Source organism: Saimiri boliviensis, chromosome 13, assembly GCF_048565385.1.
Source record: "Saimiri boliviensis isolate mSaiBol1 chromosome 13, mSaiBol1.pri, whole genome shotgun sequence".
Taxonomy (NCBI): Eukaryota; Metazoa; Chordata; class Mammalia; order Primates; family Cebidae; genus Saimiri; species Saimiri boliviensis.
This window is the reverse complement of record NC_133461.1, coordinates 19,635,958-19,649,950: the sequence shown is the minus strand read 5'-3', so window position 1 is coordinate 19,649,950 and position 13,993 is coordinate 19,635,958. Positions and strand designations below refer to the sequence as shown.

The following is a 13,993-nucleotide window of genomic DNA, read 5'->3' as shown; positions in this document are numbered from 1 at the left end:
CGTCCCGGCTTTAATGCTCTTTATCACAAGCTGCTCACCTCCAGCCAGAGTTAAGAACTGGATTCCCGCCCCATCTGCACCCCCACTCCTGGGCTGGCAGTGAATCTCCCACACTCAGAGCTGCCCTTCAGGGCTTGGGGATGGGGGAGCCCTGGGGCAGATGCTGTGCGCAGATCTCTTCAGGAGGCCTTTGAAAGCACAGCTAGTGCCCACCGCTCAGGATCTTAGTTCCCAATATGGCCTAATGAGCTGTCCTAGAATTGAAATAAGGAGCCCTTATCAGCAATGTTTTCCCAACACGCCCTATGATGGACACTTCTGGTTATTTCAGCCCCAACACTTTGAAACAGTGTAAACTGGGACAACCTCTCTGTTCCTCAGCCTCCTCATTGATAAAATGGGGCTGATGTATCTTCCTGGTAGGATTGTGATGAGACTTAACTGACCTAGTAGCTGTAAACTTCTCAGAAAAGTGCGGGCACACAGTCACCCTTCAATAATCATTAGCTACTGAATCATTTTCCAAGGGCTTGTCTCTGAAATCCGTGTATGGCTCACTCTCTTGATGATGGTTTAGAAGAAAATCTGTTTTCATCTGAAACCAAACAGTAGAAGAAAACAGTAGAAGGGGAGGTAGCAGAAAAACTCATAAGGAAATAATTGAAAAACAGCACAGAGGAGACAAAATGAATAATCTTGGCAATGTTCTAAGGGAAGTGAAGAAGCTGATGGTGGGCTGCTCAAGGTCACAGGTGCCCAAGACTGCAGTAAGAAGGAGGACAGAGCAAGTGTGGTACTCACTTGGAGCCTATGAAGTTGGAAGTTCCGTAAATAAATCAACCCTAGGGAATGAAAGGATGAAACAAATGATAGGCCAACCACACGTTCATTCCGGTGGTTTTTTGTCTTGCTAAGAGGTAGTAGCACGTGGGCTATTCCATCCATCTCCCCCAGGGAGACATCCTTGTGAGGTAAAGTGCAGATATGACCACTTGGGGAAAAGAATTTATTCAGAAAATTTTTACTGATCAGCCTACTGCATGCAAGGCACCCGTTGGAGGTCTAGGGGTACACAGCCCTGGTTACACAATAGCCTCTTAGGACCGGCAAAGAAAGGACTGAATGAGGAGAGTTCCCTACTCCTAGCCCTGGCGTGGTCATCCTTTTCCCAAGTCGGTTTCAGGAACCGGAGAACAGCCAGGGAATATTTCGGGTAAACGGGAACCGTGATTACAATGCATATTGCGTCATGCCAGGGTCTTGGTAGTTTACATAAAGCCTTTACAGGCGATCTTATTTCATCTTTTCCACCTTCCAGGGAGATAGGGTTCATTTAGACGAGGAAAGGGGACTGGAAGCTTCGCTAATTTGCTCAGCACCAACAGACAGTAGCCAGTTGACGCTAATTAAGGCTCTGGCGGCATCATTCGGAAGGCACGCTTAGGGACCGGGGTTGTGGGGTGGACCGGGGGCCGAGGACCTGTTGGCGGGCAACCTGCTGGAGGTGGTGCATCTCCAGTGTCAACGGTGGATGCCGAGGACGCTCAGGAGGGAGTCCCTGACTCCCCCGAGTCTCAGGAGCTTGTGAAGCGGGCTGAGATTTCGGGATTCCTTCCCCGCCCTAGAGCCGGAGCCAAAGAATTGCAGATACTGTCCAGGGCAAGCCCGCAAGAATTAGCCCTCGGGGCGGTGGAGCAGGGCGCTCCGGGACACTGTCCTAGAGCGGCACCTAACCTGCCGCACCTTTTACCGAACTCTGGGTTGGCGGGTGTGCGGTGGGTTGGGGAGGTAACAGAGTCTCGCCGCTCCGAAAAGGAAAAGCATCTCTTTGCCTCAGTTCTTGTACCGCTAATCATCAACCCTGGGTATCAGGGACTGGCACCGAACCGGAGATCTATCTGCAAAGTGAACTGAGAGGAGCTCTTAGGGGAGCGGGGACGCCAGGGGCTCTCCCCCTAGGGATGGTGGTCCTGACGCTTTCTATTAAAGTCAGACTTTGAAGTATCAGCCGCTGCTGGACTATGGGGCTAGCGTGTTAACTGGGAACGCGCCAGCGGCTGAGCCTTAGTTCCATACACTCCGGACCCACGTGCGCCCGCCCGCTCCAGGGAGGGGCGCCTCGCGTCCAGGTCGCTGAAGCCTTCCGAATGGGAACGATTCTCTGCGGCAGCGAAGTGTCCCCAGAATTTTCACAAGGGAACTCAGCTTCATCGCAGTCCTCCGCTTTCCCTGACCCACCCTGCCCATCAGCGCACCCTCCTCCCGTACCCCCGTATTCATTCCTCACCCCAAGTCCTGAACGTGCTTTAAACAGATTCGAAACAAAACAAGCAGGTCTTTAATTCTCCTCTCAAATACTTGGAAACTACTGATACAAAAGTTCCTCAAACTATTTTTCCACCTCCCCTTCTTCCCTGTTATGGTTATCTGGGGGTCTCCAAGCCTCCTGGGAACGCCAAGTTCAGGAGCTTCAGCCTGTTGGGCCTGGAGGCTCCAGCACCCTCGGGGATGGGAGCAGCGTGGCCGGCGGGGCCCGGCAGCCTCTTGCCCTCCAGGGCTGAGGTCCGCGAAGTGCGTGGAGGCGGCCAGAGGGCCTCTCCTCCGGCCTGAAAGTCACCCTTCTCCGCGTGCGTCGGGAGCAGGCGCCCGGCCCTGAACTATGCCTGGCGGGGTGCCGGCTGGCAGGCGACAGGGAAAGAGTGGCCGAGTTGGGGGTCCCTGGGAGAGAAGATGCGGGTACGGTGCGCTCGGCCCGGGGTCGGCTCCCTAGACGGTCCCGAGGGCCCCTACAGGGCCTGCCACGGCTTCCCGATGGCCTGAATGTGCTCCTTGGCTTTCAGGCGCAGCGCCGCGATGCTGCTGTTGCGCGGGTCCGCCTCGTCCAGCGGGAACTTGTCCCCGAAGCCGGGCCCGCACGGGTAGGAGGGCGGCGGCGGCGCGAGAGGCTGCAGGCCGGGGCCCAGCGGCGGGGAGTTGAGGAAGGGCGGCGGCGGCGGCGTGTAGCTGGCGGGCAGGCTCTGCGCCGGCGGCCCGAAGCCCGGCAGGCTCTGCAGCGCCGTGGCGCCCCCGCCCGGCAGCGGCGGCCCGAGCCAGGACTCCAGCGGCAGCGCGCCCCCCGCCGGCCCGCCTCCGCTGCCCGGGCCCGCCCCGAGAGGCGACAGCGTGGCCGAGGGCGGGGAGCGGCTGAAGGAGAGGAGGGGCGAGTCCTGCAGCTTCATGGAGGACACTTCCAGCTTCTCCTGCCTCCGCCACTTAGCCCGTCGGTTCTGGAACCACACCTGCAGGAGAGAGCGCAGGGGCCGTCGGGCGGCAGCGGAGGCTGCGGCGGCGTCCCAGACCCTGAGCCCGCGCAGCCCGGCCGGCTCCACTCTCTCCCCCTCAAATAAAACTAGGGGTGCATTTGTCACGCACCTGCCGAGCTGGGCCCGGATCTTCCTTCCTTCCACCCCCTCCGACCCCTCCCACCCGCATTCTCTTTTCTTTTCCATTCTCTCTCTCTCTCTCTCTTGCGCCTCTTCTCTCCATTTTGGCTTCTGCTGAGTCTCTTTGTCCCATCCTAGTTCTCCGTGGCGTCCCCCCCCTTTTCTCTGTTTATCTCACCCATGGCTGTGGTTGTATTTGTTTCCAACTCCTAGTACGGAGCAGAAACTCAGGGGAAAAAAGTGAATTTAACTCTGCAATCGGGTCGTGGAACTTTGAAACGAGATCTCACCAATTTTCTGTGACCTGTCGGCTGGCAGCCCCTCCTAATAGTTTTGGCTTGCTTCTTCTCTGCAAGGTTCAGCTCTCAATTGCTGTATTTTGGTCTCAGACTTTTTTTGCTTTATCTACCCTTTGTCTCTAAACACAGGTGTAAATATTGTTAGGTAGAGTAACTGGCAAGAATGAGTGTTGAAATTCAGCTCTTTTCACGGATTACTAGTCGTGGTATCTAGATAGGAGCAAGTGGGTTTATTTTGTCCCAAGCATATTTGAATTGCTGCTTTAATATTTTTATTTTTATTTAATTGATATCTGCTTATTATTTCTGCTGATTCTTATTACTTTCAAAGAGTATAATCCTTCAAAGAGTATAATATTTTACATTACAAAGTTAATTTTGCCATTACCCTAAGACCTTAGCTCAATGACAAGGTTTTTTGCTTCTTCTTTATATAGAGAAAGTCCTTGCCAAGAGTAACATCTGGTTTCTTCCAATGAAACTTCATTACTGATTTGATAAAAACACTAGAAAATGTGTAATTATATATTTACTACTGGTTCCACCTTCACAGGCAAGACAGAGAACGCGTTTAGTAATGAACACAAAAGAACTTCAGCCAAACTCGTGGCTTTAGTGTTACATTTATGAAGGGAAATGGGGGGGGGCTATCGCAACGTCAGAAGGGAGAATGCATTTTCAGTCAATAAGGGCAGAAGACACCCTAGGAGAGCTGAAAAAAACAGCAATCCAGCACCTAAGCACAGCAGGGCAAGTGTGTGAGAGGCTGCGATTAGGGAGAAAAAGAGAAACGACAAAAGCGTAAGTACCCTGTACCCTCCCCTAAAAGATTCATCTGCATAGCTAAGGGCTCGAGTCGCCCTTAAGTATTAGATATTTGCCAACAGTAGAGAAAAGAAACACTGACTTGGATGAGGGCTCCTGTCCCACCACCTCGTGGGTTTCTCTGCTTGTCCTACTCCATTCCCGACCACATCAGCTCTAGCCTTCAGATCCAGCATCCCAGATTCTAGACAGAAGGATGGAGCTGGGCTATTGCAATGCTCTACTGTTGCCCTCTGTGCGTGCGGGAGACCCTGCCTAGTATCTCGTCCATCTGATTACATCATAGTCATGTGTTAAGAATGGCCATATGCTGGGTGCTGTGCTGGCCTGTGGTCACAAAGAAGTCACAGCCACTGTTCTCAAGAATCTCACAACGTAGAGATGCCAAAACCTCTGAACAAGCAACGAGGGAGGATGCAAGTGGGCTCATGTGCCCAGGGAGCTGGAGTCTGCTTTGCTTGGATTCTGTAGGTTACTGGAAGGCTTTGCCTCTCCTCTTTCTCTTGTATTCGTTCCCTCTCCGATCCTTCCTTTCTTGAAAGTAGGTGCTAAAATTTCCACCCCTTCAATGAAATCACTGCAGCTTTACTGCCCCAAATTAGGAGACATTGAACTGTCCTTGCTGGTTAATCCCAAGTCACATTAGGGAATTATATTTTTTAAGCCATGACTTTTACTCATTATTTTCAACTCTTAAACTAAGCAGAAAAAAAAAATAGCAGCAGCTTGTCCTCTTTTACTTTTAAGACATGGATAAAAGCTTTGAACACTTGAGTATTCTCATTTCCTGGAAATCTAATTTATTAGACACACACGAAAATCCCATCTTAGTTCCACTGCCTTTCAGATGCAGTGAAATTTGTTCCCAATGTCTCTCTTTCAGCCCTCTGTAAACTCCCCCAATTTGGAAATCCTCCCAGATTTTTCACAGATGACTAGCAAATATTTAAGGCTTTCAAATATTTTAATGATCAGGGATTAAAGATAATTCAGCTTTAATTAAAGCGAAAACCCCTTTATAATAAAAAGAAAAGGCCTTTGCATCGAGAAGTTTGGTTGGATATGCACCAGAAAAGGAAAAGTCAGTTTCTTAAACAAATCCACACGAAGTTTCAACTTCGAGGTGCCAGGCCCTTCGCAAGAAAACAGGGTTTTCGTTTTCAACACGGTATGTGCAGCTAGTGACGAGGATGGCATTTGGGGCCTCCATACTGTCACCCTGGAGCAGCTACCTGCATTTTTTCCACTCAGCAGCCCCCAACCCCTTCCTCTGTCTAACTAGCTGTTGGCCTCTTCATCTTGCAAGTCATTCCCGTCTTCCCTTTTTAGTTTAGAAGAGGAAAACCCCCAAAGGGGAGCCCGTACTACAAACTGGAACAGACTGCCTGAAGGGTAGTGCACAACAAACATCGAAGATCTGTGCCTCTCCCTTGGGACTCTGGGCGTGCCAAGTCGAGGAAGGACAGGAATACATGCGTGGACGCCAGTGAATTCCGAGAAACACTAGCTGCAGTTTGGGCCTCGGGCCCTCCCGGATCCCAGTTCCTCAACCTGGGCGCTTTACCTGGACCCGGACTTCGGGTAGGTTGACCTTGCCGGCCAGCTCCTCGCGGCTGTACACGTCCGGGTAGTGGGACTTCTCGAACGCGCGCTCCAGCTCATGCAGCTGGTACGTGGTGAAAGTCGTGCGGTTCCGCCGATGCTTTTTCTTGGGCTGGTCCTCCTCTGACAGTTTCGCTTCGCCGGTGGCTGGCCCGACGGGCAGCCCTGGGCTCGGCCGTGCCTCCCCGGGCTCCTTGGGGCAGTAAGGGCGAGGGGCTGGGGCGACGAGGCCCGGGAGGGTCAGAGACACTCCCCGGAGCACCCTTGGGCCGGGGCCGACCACGCCTTGCCGTGGGCGCTGGCCAGTCCGGCTGCGGGCTCCGAGATGGCCCGGGGAGGTCCGGGTTGAGGGCGGCGATGGGTCCTAAGCTTTCTCTGAATGCAAACTGGAAGCTCCCGCCACAGACAGAGCCCCCAACCCCGCGCCCATGTGCCTTAATAAAAGTTAAGGAAGGGGCGCTCTCGTCGGGCAGACTCCTAAGCTCGGGCGCACGAAGGGCCTGGCACAGCCAAGGGTGAGCACTCACCTTCGTACTCGGGGACAGGCGCCGGGGCTGGCGGCGTGGAGGGTTCGGCACCTCCTTCGGGCGCCTTGGGGCAGGCGGACCGTGCGCCTAGCCTCCTATCCCGCTCCTTCGAGCCCCGGGCGCCCCCCTCCGCGGGGAAGGTGCCGAGGATCCCGTCGTCCTTGGTAAACCCCAGGATGGCCTCGATGCTGTGCAATCGCGAGGTGCTCCCGCCGGGGCTGCGGAGCAGGTGGCCGGCGAGCGAGAAGCTCCCGTCGGCCATGGCAGGCGCACAGCCCGGCAGGTGCATGGGGAGCGTGGGGAGGCGTGGGGGCGCTTTGGAGACGGAGAGGAGAGGCTCGAAGTCGACTCTTCCCGAGTGCCGCGGTGCAACCCGACGGGTTCCGACCCTAGGTCAAGCTCAGCGGGCGAAGCCCGCCCGGGCTGCGCACGCTGGGGGTGGCCGAGCGCTCAGCCCGCTGCTGCCTTAGTCCCAGAAGTCGGAAGTTCAGGCTCTGAGTAGCTGGGGCTCCGGGCGCTAAAGGCAGGGAGCCAACTGGCCCCTGGCTCCTCCCCTCTCGCCTGGGACCCAGCCCCTTCTCTCGGCCCCTCCCTCCACCGAGGGGCGGGTCCTCGCCCGGCCCAGCCTCAGGGTCCTCGCTAGGCCACCCCCGGGCGGGCACTAGTAACATTCCCCTCCTACCTCTTGATCCGTTTTAAGCTTTACAAACACACTCCGGGGATCTGCGGCTGGATGCTTGAAAGGCCCGGGAACCCGAACGCGACCACCTCTAGTCCTGCCTCAGTGGAGCCGACGCCCTTGGGCCCATCTCTCTCCTTGCGTTTGTCGCCCCCTGCCTCGGGCTTACCCTCTCACCTCAGACTACCCACTGGGGGTCACCTCCCTTCCTGGACGCAACTCCTCCCCAACTGCAGACTCGCCCCTCGCCCCCTCTGGCTCACCTCCGCGGGGCCGCCACGCTGGCCTGGTGCCCTCTGGAAGCGCCGAGGCCCAGCCGAAGGCTTCCCAGCTCCGCACTCGTCCGAGTTTGAATTTCCCCCAGCTTGCTCCCTTTTCTCTTCCCACTCAGTTCTGGGGTCGGTGGTACCAAGTCCCAGGCCTCGCGTTTAGTTTGTCGGTCTGTATCTGTTTTAACTCCTCCCAGTCCCCTCGGACTTAAGCTCTCCAGCCTCCCTCCCTCCCTCCCTCCAGCGCCTACCCTAGGGCCGTTTGTGCCCACTCGTCCGGTGACCTCTAGCGCCCGATCGTCCAGCAGGAAGCTGGGAACCGCGCGTCGGGTGCGCAGCCGGGCTCAGGCCCCGCAGGAGACCCACCTGGCGTTCCCCACCTCGCCCCTGTTCTGCGGGAACTCCCGCCTCCCTCCAACACTTCTCCGGGACGAGGAGAGGGCCCCGAGCTGTCTGGGGAAGGACCTTTTTCCTGGGAGGAGGCCTCGCGCCTCCCCGAGGGTTCAGGAGTAATCGGCTTGCAGTTCCTTCTCCTTTGGACCCCGTGGAGGCTTCCGTGGCCCACAGCGACTGATCGGCCACTTGGAAAGATGCTTTTCGAGGGTGAGTGTGTTTCACCTCCCGCGGCTCGGATGGACAATGGCGCTGTGAACATCGCACCCCTCAAATCTGAGGCGAGACACCAGGAGGGCCCTTGGCCTTCCCTGAACTGGTGGCCTGAACCGTGAATTAAAATGCTTTCCTATAAAAGCCCAAGGACCTAGAGGACACCATAACTAAAATCTTTTCATTCGGCACCCTGATCTCCACGGCAGGGGCGTCTTCTTCATCCCGCTTGCGTTCAGACAAGGGTTTGCTGCGTCCCTTCGGAGGGCAGGACACCATCGAGGGCCACGTCGTGGGCATCAGACAAACTGGGAAAGGCCAGGGCCGCTGGTCTGGGGGAGTTTAACGTCCAGGCTGGAGGACAAGACAAAGGAATAAAAGAGGGAAAACACACATCCTCAGATCCCCTACCTTTAAATTGGTGTTAGGAGGATATTTGCGGAGGACAGAGCAGTTCCTTAAAGATCATTCAATGATTAATTCCCCGTGAGGCATATCTATTTTTAATAAAACTATATAAAGGCAAATTGAAATAAAGGCAAGCATGTGACCATAGGGGATAAAAACTGAACTACTTCAAGTCAGAAATTAGTTTTAATTTTAAGAAAAAAGCTAACGTAAGTTAATAGCACTTTACCGTGTTCACATATCATATTTATTTATTTATTATTTGTTTATTTTAGAGACGGGGTCCCTCTCTGTCACCCAGTCTGGGGTGCAGTGGTGTGATGGTGGCTCACTGTAGCCTGGAACTCCTGGGCTCACACAATCCTCTGGACATGTCACTTTGTAATTTTCAGAATCCTCTCACATTCTTCATGTCTTCTGATCTTTACAACCCTGTGAGGTGAGCGGGACAGATATATTGGTCCCCATTTTACAGAAGAGGAAACTGAGGCTCAAAGTGATAAAGCTATTAAGTGGAGGGGTCAGAACTAGAACTCAGGCCACTGACTCCGTGTCCAGTGTTTTCTGCCTGCAGCTTGTTTGTAATTATTATTGTAGAGCGTGATCTTTTTGAAAAGAATCAAAGCCCATCTTAGCTTGCAGTCTGTCTTTAATCCTTCCCTGAGACTGAATCCTGCAACAAAGAGGTGGAGGTAGAAGCAGTTTAGCTCCCAGAAGAAATAAAGTCAGGGTCTATAGAGAGTGGCTTTTGGGCATTGGCATCCAGGGCAAATGGAACTCTCTGGAGAGTTCCCTGACAGACCAGGCTTTGCCTCCTCCTCTGCCCCTCCTCCTCCTTTCCAGGCCCCACAAATGGCCTGGTGGCACCCACAAGGTCAGACTGCCAGTTACATAGACCAGGTGGCTGATGTGCTGAGGTGGTGGTGAGCAGAGGGCAGCCATGGGGATAATTAATTGGTATTTGTTGTTTCCCCCTGACTGAGAATGCTTTTTATGCAAACTTCCCCAATATTAACTTGATCTCGATAATCACCACTAAACAAAGATTGGCAGCGTTTTCTTAAGCTCCTGCCCACACGCTGCTAAGGGGTTTATGGCCTTGTTTTCCAAAGTTAATTCCTCGGAAACTGCCCAGCTCCTCCTAATAAGTCCAGGTGAGGTTAGCTTTTATTTACTGTTTATTTCAGAGTCTGGGGAGAAAAGCAGAAATGACTTCAACAGCCACTGGCGAGGGTGGCGGTGATGGCGGGGGAGCGGCGGGGAGCAGGGCAGAGAAGGACAACGGGGAGTTGGGGCTTCCTTTGTGCAGGACATAAAGAGCTAGTCAGTACCATTGTGGGCACCGCGGAGGGTACTCCAAGCAATCAGCCGGGGGTCATTGTTAGGAGCTAATCTACGTGTGTATTTCCCAAGAACTCGATTAGGGAAGATGAATGGACTGGGCCATGTCCCTAATTCTTCTAGCACGAAGCTCCATTTTTCCAGCAGTTAGGCTGGCTCATAATCAGCCCTGCTTCAGCAACAGTAAGGAGCCTGGCTTCTGAACCCCACCTAAGGTTAATTCATTAATTCATTAGATGGATCAAAGAAAACTCTCTCCTTCCATTCCCCACCTGTGGCCAACCTTAGACACAACTAAAGCCCCATAAAACTTGCAATGGTTTGGAGATACACATTTCCAAAAGAGAGGAAGTTGTAGTATAAAGCGACTCCTTGATCGTGGATATATGGAGAAAGTCCAGTTTCTGGAAGTATTCTGGATGAACTGTCTCACCTGCAACATTAAGGAGATATGCGTATCCTTCTGCGCTGGACGGAGGAGAGGTATACCAGTGAATTAAGGACATTCGGCCACAGCCTCTAGTCATTTCCCCTCTCGGCGATGCTTTACATTTGGGTGAAAATGTCTGTGGAAAGGCCTATGAGATATCAATTCGTAAAGTGTATCAAACCAGTTCGATTGGCTGCATGTAGATTGTCCTGTAGCAGATTCTCTTAATCCTGGAATAACTCCCCCTGTACCATACCACGCTCGAGGACCTCCCCTCCCACTAGCTGAAACATGTACAAGAAAGGCAACTTACCTTTAGTTTTAGCCAGAGCAAAACAACTCATCTAATCACTAAACACACACACACAATACACACACACTGAAATTCAACAAATTCAACTGTCAAGAGTTAAGAATACATATGAGAACTACTATTTATTGAGTATTAAACATATGTCAACAGGTATATGCCATACTTTTTGAATATTATTTTACATGAATTACCCAAGTTAGTTCTTAACAATAATCCTATTACGTAGATGCTATTATTATTACAATTAGAGACAGAGTCTGGCTCAGTTGCCCAGGCTGGAGTGCAGTGGCATGATCACCGCTCACTGCAGCCTCAACCTCTTGGGCTCAAGCATCCTCCCACCTCAGCTTCCTGCAAAGCTGGGACTACAGGTGCATGCCATCACATCCAGCTAAGTTTTGTATTTTCTATAGAGATGGGTTTTCGCCATGTTGCCCAGGCTGGTTTCAAGCAGTATTCCTGCCTTAGCCTCCAAAAATGCTGTGATTACAGGCTTGAGCCACTGCACCTGGCCAGTAAACACTATTATTATCCCTACTTTACAGATAAGGAAACGGAAATACAGAGAGGTTATGTAACTTGTTCAAGATCGCACAGCTGGCTTCAAGTACAGCCAGGACCTGGACCTGAATGTTTTACTCAGGAATGCCGTCTACCCACCACGTGTGGTACCACCCAACATGGTATTCGTATTAATGTGCACCATTAATTCTCCAGCGGCCACAAGAAAACCAGCAGATACATTAAAGCAAGAAAATTTGAGGGTCAAAGATAACAAGAATAATATAGTTCAGAGTGGTGTGGAGTTGAGAAGGTCTAATGGATAATCTGTAATTTATTAAGCCATTTAAGATGCTCCCAGATTTGCTAAAAAAAAAAAAAAAGTGTATCTTTCAACTTTCCAAGGCTATCTCATGAAGTTTAGAAAATTTTCCCTGTTCTGAGTTTCAAATCACTCTCAGCGGTTTGCGAACAATATATTTTTAAGCATCTAAAATATATTTTTCAACATGGGCCTTTGATGCTGTGAATTCTCCCCTATACTGGATTATGTATTGCATATCATGGGCGAGTTGCAACAGTTGCAAAAATACCAGTAGCTAAGTTCTTTTTAATACTGACACTGCATCCAGAGATAAAATACACTACGCTTCTTCATCTCTCACTACCAGAGCTTCCTAATTTATGAAATATTACCTACTTAAGCAACCCAGAAGGGGTATCAGAAAAATGTTCTTAGAGGTGCCTACCAAAACCCCGTTTTTACAAGCAGGCAACTAACAATGAATATTCTTGGCCACTTTCATAACTATATGACCTTGACACTGATGATCAAGACATTTCCTGTATAACAGTTTACCTCTTACTATGACAATCTGGATATTCTCTAGTATTTTCAGACTAGATTGAAGCACATGTTGATATTAGGATAGTGTAGTGAATAATAACCCCATCAGATAATCATGGCTGAAATACCATAAACCAGCAAAGAGATGGGCCTCATGTAGACGTTTTGGGTTTAATTGAGAGCCCTCTCAGATGGGCATACGGAAGCAGACATATCGTCTCATTACAAGAAGAAATGAAGGGCAGTTGGGAGCTGTTGTTTCCCAACCATAAAACCATGTTCGAAAGCCTTCCTTTCACATAAGAATAGGGACCGCAGCTCTCTGCAGACCATCCAGCAATTAACAAGTGTCCTCCTTGTGAATTTCCATTGTTTCCCCATTATGATATTTTTGGAAACAACATCACTTAAAACTACCCTCCCATTTAGTTTCCTGTTATTTCAGGGGATCATATATTGAAGACTTAGAAGAGGAACTTTGATGATTATCTGTTCTGTTCTCTTATTTCCAGCCCCCATTTTAACATTTTAGATATGAAAATGTGTGGACCCAGAGAAATTAAGCAGTTTGCCCAGGGTGAGATAGAATGTTTGTACTAGGGCTTGCACTGGAGGCCAGGTCCCAGACTCCCAGGCTGTCCACTGGGCACTCCGGCTTTAGCACTGCCGTGCTGAGCTCTCAGACGCCCTAGCTTGTGGTTAGAGAAAGTCACTGCACGAATTGTGGAAGAATATATTTGTTGTACAAACACAATGAAGTTACTCTTCACGCAACTCCCTCGTCATTTACCAACCCAATTATCTTGGTTCTGAGCTTGCTTTTACAACTGATGCGAGTTCAAGTAGCCTGTCTTTAAGAGGAAAAATTCCCTTGGCAATAGATCTGCAGGGATTTTTGGCAAGCAGCTGATATTGTCACCCATCGGTGTGCTGGAGTCAGCCCCCACTGGCTTGCCGGAGCTTCTGGTTATCATCTTTCCAGTTCTAAGTTCAGTGATTCGCCTTTGTAGTTTGCAATCAGCCATAGTGGCAGTAATTTCACCACAGCAATTGGCAAACACTAAAAATCAAACAGTCCCCCTCTCAACTTAAAAACTAATAGTGTTTAAACATTAACTAGCACATTACTGCTCCTACCTCATTAAAAATGAGGAAATTAGGAAGTGTTTATTATTATTATTTATTATTAAAACTAAAACAAAACTATGATCAACAGGGTGAGAGATGTCCACCTTTTTGCTCAAAAATGAAAACTTTACATCACTATCTCAGAGTATGTAAACAAAAGAGGGAACTTGGATTTCTGCCAAATACATGGACCTTTTTTTGAGTTGTTAGGAGCAAAGCTATATTAAGATAATTCCTCTTTACTTGTTTTCTAATTAAACTAATTGAATTCAGAGTGTCTAGGGGGAAGCACTAAAGACATTTATCTTGAGGGGATGATGGTCTTGAAGCCCATCAATCCTCTTAGAGTGCTAAGAAGGCAAATCCAAGGATGCCCATTTTGCAGCAGCCTTGACCCAACCCCCACCTGGGGCTTGGCCAGCCCTAGTATTCTTCACAGCAAGGCAGTGTTCTACTGAAAATCATTTGGCTTCCAGTTCCCTACAATCTCCGGGTTTCTTTCTAGGTCACTGGCTGCTCCTCCCCAGGATCCTCCCCAGATTCCTCCTCTTGTCCTTGACCTCTCAAAGCTGGAATGCCTGGCCCAGCCCTGGGTCCTGCTCCCTATCTAGACTCACTTCCTCGATGCTCTCCTTGACTCTACTCCGAAACTCCTGTATGACTCTTGTGGTCGGTCAGCTGGCTGCCTCTTAGGCATCTCCACATGCATGTGTATTGAGTACATGTTCGAAACAGAATTTCTGAATAGACTTCCCTCCTGCATCTGCTCCACCACTGTCTTCCTCATATCTGTAAA

At 50.7% G+C, this 13,993-nt stretch overlaps 1 protein-coding gene across 1 annotated transcript; it reads right to left on the bottom strand.

Annotated features, from left to right (window-relative positions):
• Window positions 1-905: 905 nt before the first annotated feature.
• On the bottom strand, window positions 906-7,212 carry RAX (retina and anterior neural fold homeobox). The gene is made up of 3 exons (XM_039463809.1): window positions 6,676-7,212; window positions 6,111-6,364; window positions 906-3,278 (listed from the first exon to the last, which is right to left on the bottom strand). Exons 1-3 carry the CDS (start codon window positions 6,962-6,964, stop codon window positions 2,787-2,789), a joined length of 1,035 nt encoding a protein of 344 aa, XP_039319743.1. The 5' UTR covers window positions 6,965-7,212; the 3' UTR covers window positions 906-2,786.
• Window positions 7,213-13,993: the final 6,781 nt, after the last annotated feature.